The sequence below is a fragment of the Neolamprologus brichardi genome, unplaced genomic scaffold (assembly GCF_056152115.1).
Source record: "Neolamprologus brichardi isolate AB-2024 unplaced genomic scaffold, ASM5615211v1 NODE_ptg000033l+_length_6344489_cov_1, whole genome shotgun sequence".
Taxonomy (NCBI): Eukaryota; Metazoa; Chordata; class Actinopteri; order Cichliformes; family Cichlidae; genus Neolamprologus; species Neolamprologus brichardi.
The window spans coordinates 732117-748425 of NW_028270137.1; the positions used below are offsets into that span (position 1 = coordinate 732117).

The 16309-nt window shown below is 40.8% G+C and overlaps 1 protein-coding gene across 1 annotated transcript in view; it reads right to left on the reverse strand.

Annotated features, from left to right (window-relative positions):
* fbxw4 (F-box and WD repeat domain containing 4) overlaps positions 1–13523 on the reverse strand; it is a 41631-nt gene extending 28108 nt beyond the window's left edge. Inside the window, exons 1-5 of the mRNA XM_035916413.2 lie at positions 13203–13523; positions 10157–10252; positions 9745–9930; positions 9068–9200; positions 7473–7558 (exon numbers count right to left, since the gene is read on the reverse strand). Coding sequence (XP_035772306.2) covers positions 7473–7558; positions 9068–9200; positions 9745–9930; positions 10157–10252; positions 13203–13387 — 686 coding nt within the window. The 5' untranslated portion in view covers positions 13388–13523. The remainder of the gene's footprint in view (positions 1–7472; positions 7559–9067; positions 9201–9744; positions 9931–10156; positions 10253–13202) is intronic.
* Between the last annotated feature and the right edge of the window lie 2786 nt (positions 13524–16309).

Below are 16309 nucleotides of genomic sequence, written 5' to 3' on the forward strand. Positions count from 1 at the left end.
AACCATAACAGGAGCGTGATCCGCATTGGTGCCGATATGTCGGACTCTTTTCGGTAAATGCTGGACTCAGGGGTGCCCCTTATCACCGATGCAGCTCATAGTTTTTATGGACAAAATTTCTAGCTCTACTCAGGTGGTGGAAGGCTTTTTGTAGATGATGTGTTTCTGTTGGTTTTATTAGATGGTGGCCTCCAGCTTTGAGAGGGTTGCAGTGGAATGTGAAGAGCACCTTCAAGTCACCTCCAAGTCATGGTCCTAAGCCAAGAAAAGAGTGAACTGCCTACTCTGGGTCAGGGACGGGTTACTGCCCCCCAGGGGAGTAGTTTAAGTATCTCAGGGTCTTGTTCATGTGAGTGAGGGGAGAAGGGAGCAGATGGATTGGGACCATACCTGCAGTGATGCTCTTGCTTTACCAGTCCCTTCCTGTTACCTAAGCTCTGGATAGTGACTGAAATTATAAGATTGTGGATATAAGTGGCAGAAATTAGCTTTCTCCAAAGGGTGGCGGGCCTCTCCCTTAGATACAGGGTGAGGAGTTGAGCAATCCGACAGGTGCTCAGAGTAGAACCAGATAAGCTAGAAGAGGTGGCTGGGCGTTCTTACTTAGGCTGCTTCTCCCGCGACCGAACCCCAGATAAGGGGAAGAAAATGATTGAGATATGGATATTACTGAATGTATTTTATAATTTTTATTAATTGTATTTGATGTACTTTTATTCTTCTTATAGGCCATTTCAATTTTTATTTCCTCATTATCAGCTTGTCAGTAATCTGTCAAAAAGTTTGATAATCTGCATGAACGTTGCTATAAAAATGAAAGTTTGATTGATACTATAGTGCACATATTCACCCAAAATTCACCCTCCTGATGGAAACAGACATGGACTGCCATTTATATAGTGTTTTTCTTGCTTTGAGACAACAGTGCTAACCACTGGACTTCCACAAAAGAAAAATCTATAGACAAAACAACGATCCTTAATAACCATCAACACACTGTTTGCAGTAGTTACAGATCTACCAAACATTTAACTCTGTCTACCTATTTCAATTATGCATCGCTCTAGTAATTATTAAGTATCAATTGCTTGGAAACTGTTTACAAAGTTGCCAGTTTAAGTGTAGCTCTAAAACACTACTTGCTGTAAACTCCAGACAGGAGAACACCTGTACGAGTGCAGCAGGTTTTCACGTGCCAAGTGTGTTTTTGATGGGAATACTTGTGTGTTTGCTTCTCAGAGTGTATGTTTATTCATGGTAAGTGTGGGGGATCTGCAAGGTGTGTCGCTCTTAGGTGGAATGTCTGCTTGTAATATGTGTCTGAATGAAACTATCTGTGTGCGTCAGGAATGCAAGGTGCGTGCACGTGTGTGTGTGTGCATGCGTGTCTGTAATGAGGGGGTTTGGAACGAGCTGTGATTATTCTTGCCTCCTGTGGTGTAGGTTCTCTGGCTCTGTGGGCCCCAGAAAAAGCGCTCTGTATTTAGTGTGTGGGAACGCACATTCTGCCCCCTTATCGCTGTATTGTTGCAGCTTCGATCTTTTCTTCTCTTTTTTTAACTAATTGAATTCTTGACTCCTGAACCACAGGAACGGCTCAGAAGAGACCAAAGAGAAAGACATGAATTTCGAGCTTTTTCTTGCAGTTGAGTAAGGCAGAGCAGTGGGAGTGAAATTGGAGTGTCTGAGGTTGGGTGGCAGTGGTGGGCAGTAGTTAGAGAGGGCCAGTTCAGGATGGCTAGGTGGCTGCTGTGGCTTAACCCTGTACTTACTGGAGGTCAAAGGTCCTCCTTCCCTGGTGGTGGTGAGAAGTGTTGAAGAGATGGTTTACCCAACAATCATGTTCCTCTTTTTGAAACGTTCAAAGGCGCTTTTGGTCTCTGCAACATCTTTGTAGTTGTGCTTGAGGAATCCTACACAAAACAACTCTAACCCCCCCACCCGCCTGTTCTCACTTCTCTTCAGGGTAGCTGCTTTCTTCATTAGGTTCTGCCAACCCCCTCTTCTCTACATTAGTGATCAGTGTGGCATACCCTCCATGCCAAACCCCACCACATGGCCGTAAAGATTTAGTGTAAAGACATTTCTGGCTCTCTGCTTCTTGGTGGGAATTTTAAAGTTACTCTTTTTTTCTTTATATAGACATAGCAAGACTGCACACGCACACAAATGTGTAAGTGTCAGGGCCAATGAGCACTTAGAGATGATCCAAATAATTAATTATTTTACAAGTATCTCTGTCTGATCTATGAAGGGTTAGGGGTAATTTACACAACCAAAATAACCCGTTCTTGGTGCCAAATACTGATGACAATCTTTAGACGTTTTGTAGGATCCATGCCTGTGCTGGAGCTGGAGCAGGAATGAAAGCGTGTCATGCAGGAGTGGTCATAATGCTTGTTAAATGTTAAAACTACTTTAAATTTAAAATATATTTTATAATAATAATCAATTCTGATCCAAAATTGTAAAATGAAACATTTTCAGTTTATTAACTTGTGCTGTGCTGAAATTAATTTAAATACATTTGACTGTGTGAAGTGACTTCAATGAAACATTAGTAGAAATCAGTGTATTCACATTAATCACAGCTGTGCACCTAAACAGAAAGAACTGCACTAACACCAGCGTTTACCTACGATTTCAGGTCAGAACTGCTGCTCTGTTGCAGGTCTGTTGACTGTAATTAATTTAAAGTCATTAATCAGAATTTTGATCATTACAAAGAGGTAACATGGATTCTTTATATATATATATTTTTATGTGCAGGGCTAACAAAAATGTAAACAAAAACAAAACATGTCATATTAATCAGCATCACTTTGGTTGAGACCAGTTACTGCAGGAAATACTTGGTCATCTATTCACTTACTAACTAACTGAAATGCCATTGCCTCGCCCCATACACACATACAGCAGTGAGCGCTACAATAGAAGTTGTTTATCGGTGCGTATCAATGGGAAAGTGACTCTGAGCACAGAATGGTTGATGGTCCCAGACGAGCATTTCAGAAACTGCACATATACTCAGATTTGGCTACATAACCATTTCTGGATTTAAAAATGGTGGAAAATAAATAAATAAAAATACATGAACAGGCTAAATGATGATCCTCTAAATTTGTGAAACATCATTTCCTCTCCAGATTACGAGTCATCTGCTTTAAGGTGCACGTTTGAGAGTTATACCACGGGGTCAGGTACTTCTGACGAAGCAGGAAAATCATTAACAAGATAATCGACCTCTGTTGGGGTAGCGTTCAGATAGCTGCTCTGCTCTGTGTTGGTACAGGGCATTGACGATGACAACAGTGGGTGGATTATATTCTTAAACTTAGTTACAGCGCTTTCAGAAAGACATCTACTTTGATAAAGTCCACTCTCCACTGCTGCATAATCAATTATTGTAAATGTAAATGTTATCAGGAAATGATCAGACAGGAGAGGGTTTTCAGGAAACACTGTTAAATGTTCAGTTTCTATGCCATATGTTAAAACAAGATCTAGAGTGTGATTAAAGTGGTGGGTGGGTTCTTTTACATTTTGAGAGAAGCCAATTGAGTCTAACAACAGATTAAATGCCATGTTGAGGCTGTCATTTTTAGCATCAACATGGATGTTAAAATCACCCACAATAATTATTTTATCTGAGCTCAGAACTAAATTAGATATAAAGTCTGAGAAATCAGACAGAAACTCTGTGTAAGGCCCAGGTGGACGATAGATGATAACAAGTAAGACTGGTTTCTGAGTTTCACAGCTGGGGTGGACAATGCTAAGCATCAGGCTTTCAAATGAATTAAAAGTCTGTCTTGGTCTTTGGTTGATTAAAAGGCTGGTCTGAAAAATTGCTGCAAATATTGATTTTAGTGACCTCCGGTTGGCGTAACCGTTTTTAGCATGGATGTGGAGATCGCCCGCTTCAGGACATGAAGTAATCCAGTGACAGCTGTATTTGCACTGCTACACAGCAAACCGCTGATAGTTCATCTGGCAAGCTTCATTTTCCAAATGATAAACAAAGACCAAAGAACGCTTTGGTGGGACTTAGTTTACGTAGAGAAGTGGATCTTTCCATCACACGATATGGCGTCACTGATTTCAAAGCAACCAATAAGATTAGGATCCGTCTTCCTTTGGACTCTTCAAACTGTTAAAGGTCAGTTGATGTGAGTGAGCAGGCTTCAGCGTAGAGTGCAGTGATAATCAAGGTTTATGTTCAGGTAGAGTTAGCACGCTTGCTATCCAGTGCAGCGATGGCCCATCTGCCTGCACAGAGCTGGTACGGATTGGTTCTGATTCTTATATAGTACCATTCTACTCTATTTAAGCAGCACTGTATACAACAGGCCTCATTCACCAGTTCCTACAAACACTTTCTGTTCACACACTTTCACACTCCAGTAAGACATCAGAGACCAGTTTGGCGTTCAGCATGTTGCCTAAGAATACTTTGGTAGACCTGCTCTGCCTCCGTGTTACAGCTGTGTTCACCTGGTCTGTGCACGTACGGTTTGAAAAAATGTCTCCGTCCACATGTAAACACCAAAAACAAAGTCGAACGCTGTTAAGAACATGCCGAATCCTAGCCATGTAGAAATGTTGGCCAATCAGAAGTCTAGAAGCCTGGGAGGAAAAAAGTACTTCTGAAAAGTTTTTGTGTTTTTCTGGGAAGGTGGATCATTTTGTGTTACTTTTCAAATGTTAATTACCAAAAACAGATTTTTGGTTGGTGTCGACAGCAAAATGCATACAGCATACATACATTTACTTTAAAACAGGGGTGGGCAATCCCAGTCCACGAGGGCCGGTGTTTAGATCTCACCCTGGGTCAGCACACCTGAATTACATGATTAGTTCGTTACCAGGCCTCTGGAGAACTTCAGGACATGTTGAGAAGGTAATTTATCCATTTAAATCAGCTGTGATGCATCAAGGACACATCTAAAACCTGCAGGGACACCGGCCCTCGTGGACTGAGATTGGGGACCCCTGCTTTAAAAGAATAAATGTATTCAAAACCGATGACGACGTTGGTGTCAGGACTTGGGCTGTGAGAGTGTTGAATGTAGAAGCCATGTCCACAGTTCACTCTGACAGCTGTAGATAGACAATTTTTTGGACTACAAGCCACATTAATTGATACATTATTATTCTGTACACTTTAAGCACCTCATCAATTACTTTACTATGGAAGGAAGCTTGAAAACCTGCAGGAATAGGTACTGAGAGATAATGGAGACTACACCAGTACACATCATGCTGCCCACCCTGGGAGACACTTTCCTGATGAGTTTATGGTTTCAGTGATCATTTTCACAGTCTACTGTAACACAGCATTTTATTAACGATGGCCTCAGCTACAGTCAAATAAATGGAAATGTTCTTGAGAAATAGTTCTCGGGGTTTTCTGAAGGTCTGTCTCACTTTTCCTTTCACTGCTTTTTCACACACTCTCAGTTCGGTTCTTGCATCAGAGAAAAACGGTCAGAGGACATCTTTTTCTTCTGTAAGCCAACTAAAACTGTAACTGAATTATTCCATATATGAACCAGTGCTGTGTCTACAACTAAAGAATCAACTTTAAACTGTATTTGTGCACAGATGTTAATAGCAAAACAACATTTGGTTTCTTTGGCTGAATCTATGAAAAACGCCACAGAATATTCAGTTTAAGGGGCACAAAAGTGGATTTCTGCACTGACCACAGATGTGACATATAAAGAGTTATCAGCCAAATTCTGGGCATTTCCTGACGTGGTTTACAGTGTGTCTTTAAAAAATTGAGGAAACTTAAAACTTTGAGGACAAAGAACAGTGGCACGCCTTATAAACCACGTCCAGCAGATGAAGCGTCTGTGGATGGACAATCACCTGCCTCTCAGACCAGCAGGTGATGAAGCGGATACTGTTACAGACGTCTGCATCTGTCTGTGTAGTCACCAGAGCTGTGAGTGTGTGTAAGTCTGTGTTATTAGGTTTCTGAGCCCAAACATGGTTGAGAAATCAAAGGCACTTCTAAAGCGCCGCCACAAAGAACCTGCTTCTGCTGTTTCACGCACAATCAGTCTCTGCACACAGTCTGTGACCAGCCAGCGTCTGAACATCAGCAGAAATCTGCCAGCTGCTTTATTACAAACTAGATTTAGATAAAATATACCTGAAAATGATCATGCAAATGTAGCATGACCGAAAATTTGTTTGCATTAAATGTAAGTAACAGAAAAAGAAACAAGCCTCAGTGTTAATGCTGCTGCTCCATGTTTGTTCACACTTATCCTTTTTTATTGGTATTTATTTTACTTTATTAGCTTTTATTTAACACGTTTAACCTTTTTTCGTGGAATCCTTTTTGTATCTCCCAGATTTCCTACAACAAAATGAAGATAAACTGCAGTCAAAGGTTTTTGCTAGGGATGCAACGATACCAATTTTTTCAAACCGATACGATACCGATACTTGGATCTGAGTACTTGCCGATACAGAGTACAAAAAACGATACTTCTACCACACACACACACACACAAACACACACAATTAATTAGAAGACAGGTTTTATTTTATTCGCTGCCGATAAAAAATAAATTCTTAATAAAAATGACCACAAAAAAATTTCAAGTGAAAAATAAGCACTTCTGTTAAATTATTGCAGAGTCTCCACATTGTAATTTTACAAAATATCACTGAACTATTGGCACTGTCTCGAGCTTTCAGAATAATAAATAAACACTTCTGTTTGCAATAAAATAAATACAAATTAGGTTTGAGAATAAAATAAACTTTTAAATTATTGCAGAGTGTCCATATTGTAAACAAACAAACAAAATAATTATTATTAAATAAATAATAAATAAAATAATAATTGGCCCCCTAGTGGCCAATCTAAAAAACTACAACAGAAATGACAAGCCCCCCTCTGATTAACGAAATAAGTTGGTATCGGTTAACTTTTACGAGTATGAGTACACACACATTTTACAGTATCGGCCCCGATACCAGTATCGGTATCGGTGCATCCCTAGTTTTTGCGTCTGGTGATTCGAGGCCACGTGATTCCTGTTACTCGCTGTAGCACCGTGCTACTGTGCACACAGCTGGAACCGTGATGATGTTCCTCTGCCACATGTAGGTATAACATGGCACTGACACCTGCATGACTCATGGTTCCTCATTGTTTACTTATTATTAGTTCATAATGGACGTTTCTTTCTTTTAGCACCACTGTGGGTCAGTGTTCCAGTTATGACTGAACAACAAGAGTTAAAGTTAGTTGCCAACGCTGCATCCACACATTCAACTTATTAACGTCACTGTTATGCATAAATGATGCAGGAAAGCTGCTACTCTTTAACAAGGGCTGAACAGCAACAGCCTGCAGGTCCTGGTGAGGTGCGCAGCACGTCCAGCAGCTACTATGAAAAAGTGCTTTAAATAACGATAAGAGAAAACACAAGTGAGTGGGTGACTCTTACCTCAGTGTGGGGTTAATAGCCACGGACCACACTCTGTCACACATGGGAATTGTATCTCTGGGAGCGGTGGAAGTCAAATTCCAAATCTAAAGAAAACAAACTTATTAGATCATCTATGGATTAAATGACAAATTAAATTACATGACATTATTATTGTGATGATTTAGATATACAGTGAAATGTAGCATTTGTTTAGTTTAAATATGAGTAAATGTTTCGTTAACTTCAGTCTTATAAACATGGAGCAGACAGCTCTCTATGTAACGGTCAGGATGTGTTTCATGTGAGCATCGGGGGCGGGGACACAGCAAGGACAGGACGGAGGTTAACTTTTGTCTACCTTCATGTGTTCGGGACACAAACAGAAAACAGGGAGCGTGTTACTTTATAATGGGACATAAATCTGGTGAAGTTAATGCTTATCAATGATTATTGTACTAGAGTCACAATTTTATGAGCTGTAATAATCGTCCAGATTAAAACAAAGATTACAAGTGTTTCATTTTGAATATAGCATATGAAAGCTTTCCTGCTGAATTCAACTATATTACAAAGCTTTTTTGCAGATTTACATGCAGGTGTATCACTGTGTTTAAAAATGCATGTTCACTATTACGTGTACAAACTACAGTTATGTCCTTAAATATTTGGACGTTTTCCTCATTGCGTCCTGTACATCATCACAATGAACTTTAAATAAAGAACTCAGATGTAGCTGAAGTGCAGAGTTTCAGCTTTGATTCAGTGGGTTGAACAAAACGATTACATAAAAATGTGATGAACTAAAGCATGTGTAACACCATTCTTCACTTCAGCAGCTCAAAGATAATTGGACAAATTAAATACGTGAAAATGTTCATCTCTAATACTCGGTGTAAATGCCTCAGCGTGAAGTCAGCAGGTGCTGGTTTGCTCCTGTTTACTGCTCTGCCAGGTCTTTACTGCAGCTGCTGTCCATTATATAACTAAATATGTTTCAGTAAACAGATAAAAGACCAAACTTGTGTCAGTGTCCAAATACGTATGGAGCTAACTGGAAACAGCTCGGCGTAAGAAGCAGTTTACGAACGGCCTAAAACTGCAAAGAAGCAGGTTTTTATCTGAGCTGTATAACGTCAGGAAAGCATCACAACTTGATGCTTAAAAATAAAAACAGACTCGGTGTTTTTCAGCTGGCCTCAGGCCGTCTGCCAGTCTGTCCATCATCCATTTCTATTCCTCTGATCCAGCTCAGCAGCTGTGAAGACGTGAGGCTCATCCTGGACATGCTGCCAGTCTAATACAGATAACAACCATTCGATCTCACATCTACACTGCACTAGTTAACCCAGCAAGCCACTGCAGGCACAGGGAGACATACAAACTGTACACAGAAAGGCCTCAGACTGGATCAGAGCCCCCGACTGTTGCTGTGCCGTCCCCGTTATTTGGCTGAATAGTGAAGGGAGCGTTTGACTTGTGATTGGCTCACAGTTCAAGAGTGATTTGCAAATCATTGATATGACATTTTACACAACAAAGTGTTAGAAGTAGGACTGTAAACACTCTGCTACTGCGCATCACACAATAAAGCCGAAGTGTAGAGTCGCTCTGACCCGGGCTGTCCGGTCTCTGGAGCCACTGATGATGAGTCCGTCTTTAGCATCCACACAGTTGACCTCCTGGTTATGACCTGAAAACTCCACTGGCACGTCACTTCTCCTGCTGTGGACGACGATCTTCCCGTCACTGACACCGTAAAGAAGAGCATTAGACTTTCATCACACTTTAGCCGTCCAGAGTAAATCTGTATTCACATAAACAGAAGCTCTTAAGTTGTTTGATAGGCTGGAACCCACAGATCAAAAGTCTTGACCTCTCTCATGCTGACAGGAACACAGGAAATGTCTTTACAGCAGTGTAATCAGCGCTTAGTTCAACCAGCCAGATGTGACAGTAAGTCTGAGCCACCGTCTCTTTGCTCATCATCACGTCACGACTATTTTCAAACCGAGCTGGATGTACTTGTGTTTTTGGCTCTAAATTATTGCCCATAAAGTTGCAGAGTGCGTTTTGAATGTGGACCCTTCTGAGATCACTGTTTAAAGCTCATATAGACCCTGTGTGAGGCTGAGCATTAAGGCTGTATCAGCTGGTGTTATAACAAAGTGGGAGTGACTGGTAAATACAGCAACTCTACCAGATGGTAAGCCCCGTGCTGAGGTGTGCAGAGGTGCCAATCTCTGCACACCTCCAAACTTCATGTTTGCTGCAGCAGTTTTCCTTCAGCTACCTTCCACCGCTGATCAGGAGAGACTCCGTGACAACGAAGCGACAGACGTCACCCTTGTGGCCCGAGTAGACTTCAAATGGACTACGCTGGAGTCTCCCCGAGTCTTTGTGGATATGGTACACCTTTATATCAGCGGCCTGAGACAGAAAAAGAGTGTCCCCGTCCAGCTGTAACCATGGTAACAGTCTGACAACGAGATACAAATAAAACGTAAGCGATTTCAACACCTGAACGTCTTTAAAATATGCAGATAATGAGATGAACTGACTCTTTATCAGGCAGAGACATGATTAACAGCTCTTCTGTGAAACCGAAGTTTAATCTTTGACGGCACTGAAATCCAAAACTCTCGTTTTACATCTGCACACGTCTGCATGATGTGAACTGAAATAACGTAGAACAGAGGACTCACTTAGTTTTCCATCTCAGAGGAATTCTTCTTCTGCAGATCCCGCTGCACCAGTTTTGAGCAATCTTCACTCTGTCCTTGAGGCGTATGAGAGGATATCTGCAGGAACAGCAACGACCGGGATGACTTTGATCTGTGTGGGCTTTGAATGCTGTGGCATTATCCATGAAAACAATGCATATCTGACCCTCAATCTACACATGTTCAGATGACACATCAACATTTCTATGAAATAAAATGTTTTGTCACAGAAAAACAGTTTTTTGTTTTTTAGCACAACTGTGACGTGCAAACTTTTGTTCAGAACTTCTGAAACATCTGTCAAAAAGTATGGTTACAATTTCAATTCAGTTTTATTTATATAGCACCAAATCACAGCAACAGTCACCTGAAGGCTCTGAATATTAAGATAAAGACCCTACAATCATACTGCATCAATAATCTCAGGAGTTGTTTACTGAACTTACATATAATAACTTTGAATACAGACTTTGTGACAGCTTGCTGAGATGGTCACCTTACACTACGGCTTCAGCGAGGGATTCGATTGTAAACGCTCTGCAGCGCGCCGCTGTGTTAAACGATGTCAACACCAGCGTTTCACCACACGTGTGACTACAAACAGACCTGCAACAGAAACTCATGCAGGAGCAGCGAATGAACACGAAGTGTGACAGCCCACTGATGACACTACAGCAGCAGTGATGGTGACCCAGAGTCTGCTGACACACCGTGAAGAGCAGAGAGGTGGAGCCGACACGCTGAGCTCAGCGAGCGTGACAGAAACACCAGCGCTGTTCCTGTAATCACCACAAAACCTTCACTGGGATGTTAGCAGGAGTCCATCAAAGCAGCTGATCAACAGGCTGTGACCTCAGCCTGCACATGTTCCATATACTACGCAGACAAACTGCTGACTTGTTTACATTATCCAGCTTAATGACGGCTGACGCCAGCAGGACATGATGCCTGCAGACGTGGGGGAGTCTAAAGGGGGCATGGGGGGGACCAGACCATATTTATTTCAATTCTTTTGTAACATTTATCACTTTATTTAAAAGTGATATAAAATATTGTATTAATTAAAATGCATTCATAATTAAAAACAAGCCAATACAAAAAAGCACGTGGGCCATTAAACCCTGAGCCACTGAGCTGGGTGTCAGCGTGGACCCTGAATTATCATTATTATTAAATAATGTCCACACCATGATGAAGGTTCTGCTCCCAGCAGCACAAACATCTGCCTCGTATCAACGAGAGCCTGCCAAGAATACAGAGTGAGGTTTGCCTGAGCTTAGAGGACTGACTGACTGTACTGGAGATGATTCATGTGTCTCTTTACATTTAAGAAATGTCATTTTAATATGGACTTACAGTCAAAGGGTTTCGTTTAGTATGGAGTTACATTTAAAAGCACTGAAACCAGTGAGCACTCACTTTAAAAGACCTGTTTTTTCTCTTGAATATTTGTTGTTGCTCATGAATAAAACTAAAGTCTTTCGATTCATTGACAGATTACAAATAGAGAGCTGCAGCCTCAGTTTACACAGATGATTTTTTCTTTCAGCTTCCTGCTGGGACTCTATGCAAACAGTTTTGGTGAGATTTTACTGCAAAGAAAATTCAACAGTCAGGTTTAGTTAATGTTAGCCTGAACAAGTGGAGATCACTATGACGACAGTGGTTTTCATCTTAGTTGTTCATGCAGGCTGTCCTCTTTAAGAACTGTGCTTGCTCACATAAAGGTGAGAAGAAGTGCATCTAAAGTTCAAAAACAATGAAAGGAACACGTCAGATCTCAGTGGGAACTAAAATCATCCTGCACATGGACTGGACAGTGTGGTAGACTGAAAGGAGTTAGAAATGAAAACCATACAGGGCTGAATACAAAGACACCTGCAGAAACAAAGTGAAAAATGATGAAGCCAGTCCAAATTTCATTGCAGCAACTCAAGATGTGCTCTGTGCTCCCGCATGCGTCTAACGAGGCGACAAACGGTGTCCTGAGTGATCTCACCCTAGATCTGGACCAGGGCATCATTAAGATCCTGGACAGTGTGAGGCAACGTTGATAGACCGACACGTGATGTCAGAGGAGGCGAGTGTAGGGAGCAATCAACAGACTCATCCAGGAAGTGCCCGGTGAACCCAGGACCCAGTGTGTCTCAGTGGGTCCACACTGACACACTTCTTTGGATCGTTCTCTATAAAAGCTAGCGTCTTTTCAAAAACGTAGAGCAGCTCTCTGTCACCAAACATTTACGTTTAACTCTCTTCTCCATTATGATACTTGATCTTGTCATATGATTGGCTAATTCGATATTTGCATAAATATCTGGTAACTAGAATGCATATTACTGCTCAGTGTACTATCAGTGGTGCGCTTTATTTTGAAAAGCCAGACAATCAGAGGTCTGAAACTCCAGTTTTCTAACTGACTGGAATGATCTAAAACCTGAACATAAGGGTGAAAAAACAAACAAAATAACAGACCTGATGAGGACACCACCACGAGTCCTACTCTGGGTCCTGACTTTACAGTGTTTGCACCTTAAACTGAATACTAGGATCAGGACTTGGTGTCAGGTGTGAAAGCTTTGGTTCAAACACTGCAGCAGCGTCAGGGCAGCTGTCTCGATGTTAGTGGTCACAGATGTGGACACTTACTCCCTCATAGCAACACGTGTACGTTTAAGCCAAAGCAGGTGATGCTGCGGCCACATCGCATTTCATGAAAAGCTACTTAGTCGCGTTTATCACTGTCATTCAATTAAAAGTGCTGAGAGTGATTTAAAGTTAATCACTTTTATTTAAAGTAAACTGAAGTCTGTTTACTGGTTTATGTAAATGATGCACTGGGACCACAGCGTTCATGGTTACACACAACAACATGCTGCGGCCGCAGGTGTGAGCTCCGCTGTCACTCTGTATGCAGTGCGGCAGCAGCACCGGCCAATCAACACTGCACGCCACAATCGCACAGTTAGCTAACGCTAAGCTAAAAACACCCAGCAGCTTGCTCAGAAGTGTGCGACTGTTTGCTTACATGTCCTTCCCCTCCCGAGTAATGCCGGTGTTTAAAAGCTCTTTAGCAATCTTCTTCCAAACAGCGTCCCGGTTTACAAAGCGGTAAAAGCTTCTACAAACTTGAGAGAGGCGACTGAGAGATCTGTGGTCCAAATAAGAGAAGATGTAATAGAGAAGATCCTCTGGCAGCTGAGGCAGCAGCATGGCGAGCCCTCGGGCACCGCGGCGCCGCTCGCGAAGCCTCTATGTCCGGTTCTGCGTGTTTAGTGTGTGTATTACGCGCAGCAGCGAGGTTTCACCTCACAGAGCAGGGACAGACATGACACAGGAAGCCATTCTTGCAAAGAACCACCGCTTGATGACGACACGCAACGTGTCTGTACGTCATGACGTCATATGTTGCTTTCCCGTTTTAGGCTCGATACGTTGTTGGCCTCCACTGCAAAAGTCAGATTTCTAATGACATCACATTATTGTTGAAAGACAAAAAAGAGGTTAAAAAACAGCGCATACGCCTGTGCACAGACAGTGTTCAATAAAGGGCTTCAGTTAAAAGAAAATTACATTCGAGTGTTGTTCTACAATATTTGAAGTAAAAAACAAACAAACAAAATTACATTTTCGGAAATATGTAATTTTATAAATATATAATATTTATAACCGGTATAATATTTATAATATTTAAGTTTGAGACCCCTGCTCCTTTAGCTCCTCTAACCTTGGTTTGTCTGAATCACCTACCAGCCCGCCCTCCTCCACTCTGTTCTCTGTTGGACTCAGTAAATGAACCTGCTGGATACATTTCCTCCTCAAACACCCCCAGTCTGTGGAAAACTCTCTTGGCAACCTCCTCCTAGCATTAACTCACTCCAGCTCACAAGTAAGCCACGTTTTTGCTTTCCCAAAAAAGTAATCCGATTACTTTACTGATTACTTATTTTCAAAAGTAATTAATTACTTAGTTACTTAGTTACTGTGGTGTAATCTGTGTATAGCCTGTTTTATTGTGAAAGGGGTTCGGAAACAGGAAGTGAATAATAAAGGTCCAAGACAGTTACTTTTTAAAAAACACGATTTACAACCTGAATAGGTGATAAAGTGATAGATCTTTCAGCCCAATTCTACTTTTTCTGCATAATCATCATACAAAATGTAATCAAATGGAAAAGTCTCTTTTTAAAACTTGTTTTATTAGTTTTAATCTTTTAACTTTATGCATCAAGCAAAAATTTAATTATCTGCAACATTCTCTGACTGGAAGAAATTAGTTTAACATTTAAACTTATTTTCTGCACATTCCAGCACATAAAATAAAAATTTTTTTGTGTTTACACTCAGTCTTTCAAATAGATCCAAGTAAAACACAGCAGAAAATAAATAAAGTCAAAGACTAGCGGTCCTGTTGCTCTATTTTCACCTGTAAAGCAGGAGTGGGGTAGGCGGAGGGTTACCCTGGTGCAGGTGTGCAGCGGTCAGTGGAAGAATCCGCGAGTTTCTCTGTGAGTTTCCCATTACGTCGTAGCTACTCGGTGCTTGTTTGGAAGTTTAGGGGTTTTTTTCTCTGTAAAAAGAAGTTTTCTTCCCACGCACAACGGACACTAATGTTTTTGTCACTTTTTATGGAATCAAACTCAAAGTAAGGTCAGTACTTCCACGCTTTAAACGCTGCACGCTCATACTCTCTCTGCACTCGATATATGATCCATTGTTGATCTGCACACAGCTGTTGTCACGAACGTCGCACTCGCTTACGTCACTGTCATGAGACATTCTCGCAAACAAATCACGGTTTTAGTAACGCAGTAACGCAGCGTTCCTACGGGAAAGTAACAGTAATCTAATTACCGTTTTTGCAATAGTAATCCCTTACTTTACTCGTTACTTGAAAAAAGTAATCGGATTACAGTAACGCGTTACAAGTAACTCTGCCTAGCAACAACATGGATGTCCCAGATAAAATAAAACTCTTTTCTATTACACATGGTTTGATAATGCAATTTTAACCGTTGGTTGATTTTTTTTAAATCACAATGGTGGACTTATTAATTAATATCAATTTGTAAAAACATTCATGAAAAATACAATACCTATAAAACTAACCGCCATTGTTTTCTATGCTATACCAAAAGCTGTGCCCATACTGTATCGACTTTGTAAATTGCTTATCCAATGTAAAGGGGGACTGCAGCAGGACACAGGATGTGCCCTGGGCTGGTCACATGTCAATCACAGAGCTAGGAGAAAACGATACACACTAATAACCAAATTAAGAATAGCTAACTGGGGACGGGAATCGAGGACTGGTACCCAGTGGTTCAATTTCTTGGAATTTTTAGTCTGTTTGCTTATTGGTTCCACAGTCAGCTGATTTCAGTTTGTGTACTGGAGGATAGTGGTGCAGGCTCCAGCACTGAAACTGTGCTCAGAGTTGGATCACATCCCACATCGCTTAAGAAAAAATATTTGATATTATGAATAATATTAACAAGATACTTAAAGTATGTGTGTGGCTTATTTACAGACAGCTATTCCCCATTAAACTGAATGAATTTGATCTGTGAATGTGCACATTGTGCCATTGTCTAAATACAGAGCTGATAATCCAACTACAATCTGAATAAGTTTACTTTGAGTTTTTGTAACTTCTAACTACGTGTTCTGGATTGTTTTATGTACACGCACACAATGTTTCATCATAGAAACCCAACTTATTTGCATAGTTTCAAGTTTATAATTGTTTTAATTCTAGTTGGTAAAATGTTTAATTTTGCCTTAATTGATGTTTTTAATAAATGACTTGTTGTATTGTTCATCCCAGCTTCCTGATTACTGCCTACTTGTTTTTGCTAAAAACCCAAATTAAAAATAAGCAAATGTGTTACTTTTCCTACAGGATCAGCTTTTGTCCAGAAGCTTTCTTGCTAAAACCAACAGTTAATTTATTTCAAACAAATTATCTTAAAATTTACAATTTCAATAAATTTACAATTTGCAAAAAAAGATTTCCATTTCCATATAGCTACAGTTGTTAAATACAACTATACATCCATCAGAAGGTCAGTTATTCTGTCTGCAAGTCCTCCGGTTCACATCAGTGGGGAAGGAAGTAAACTCCACATCACCCAC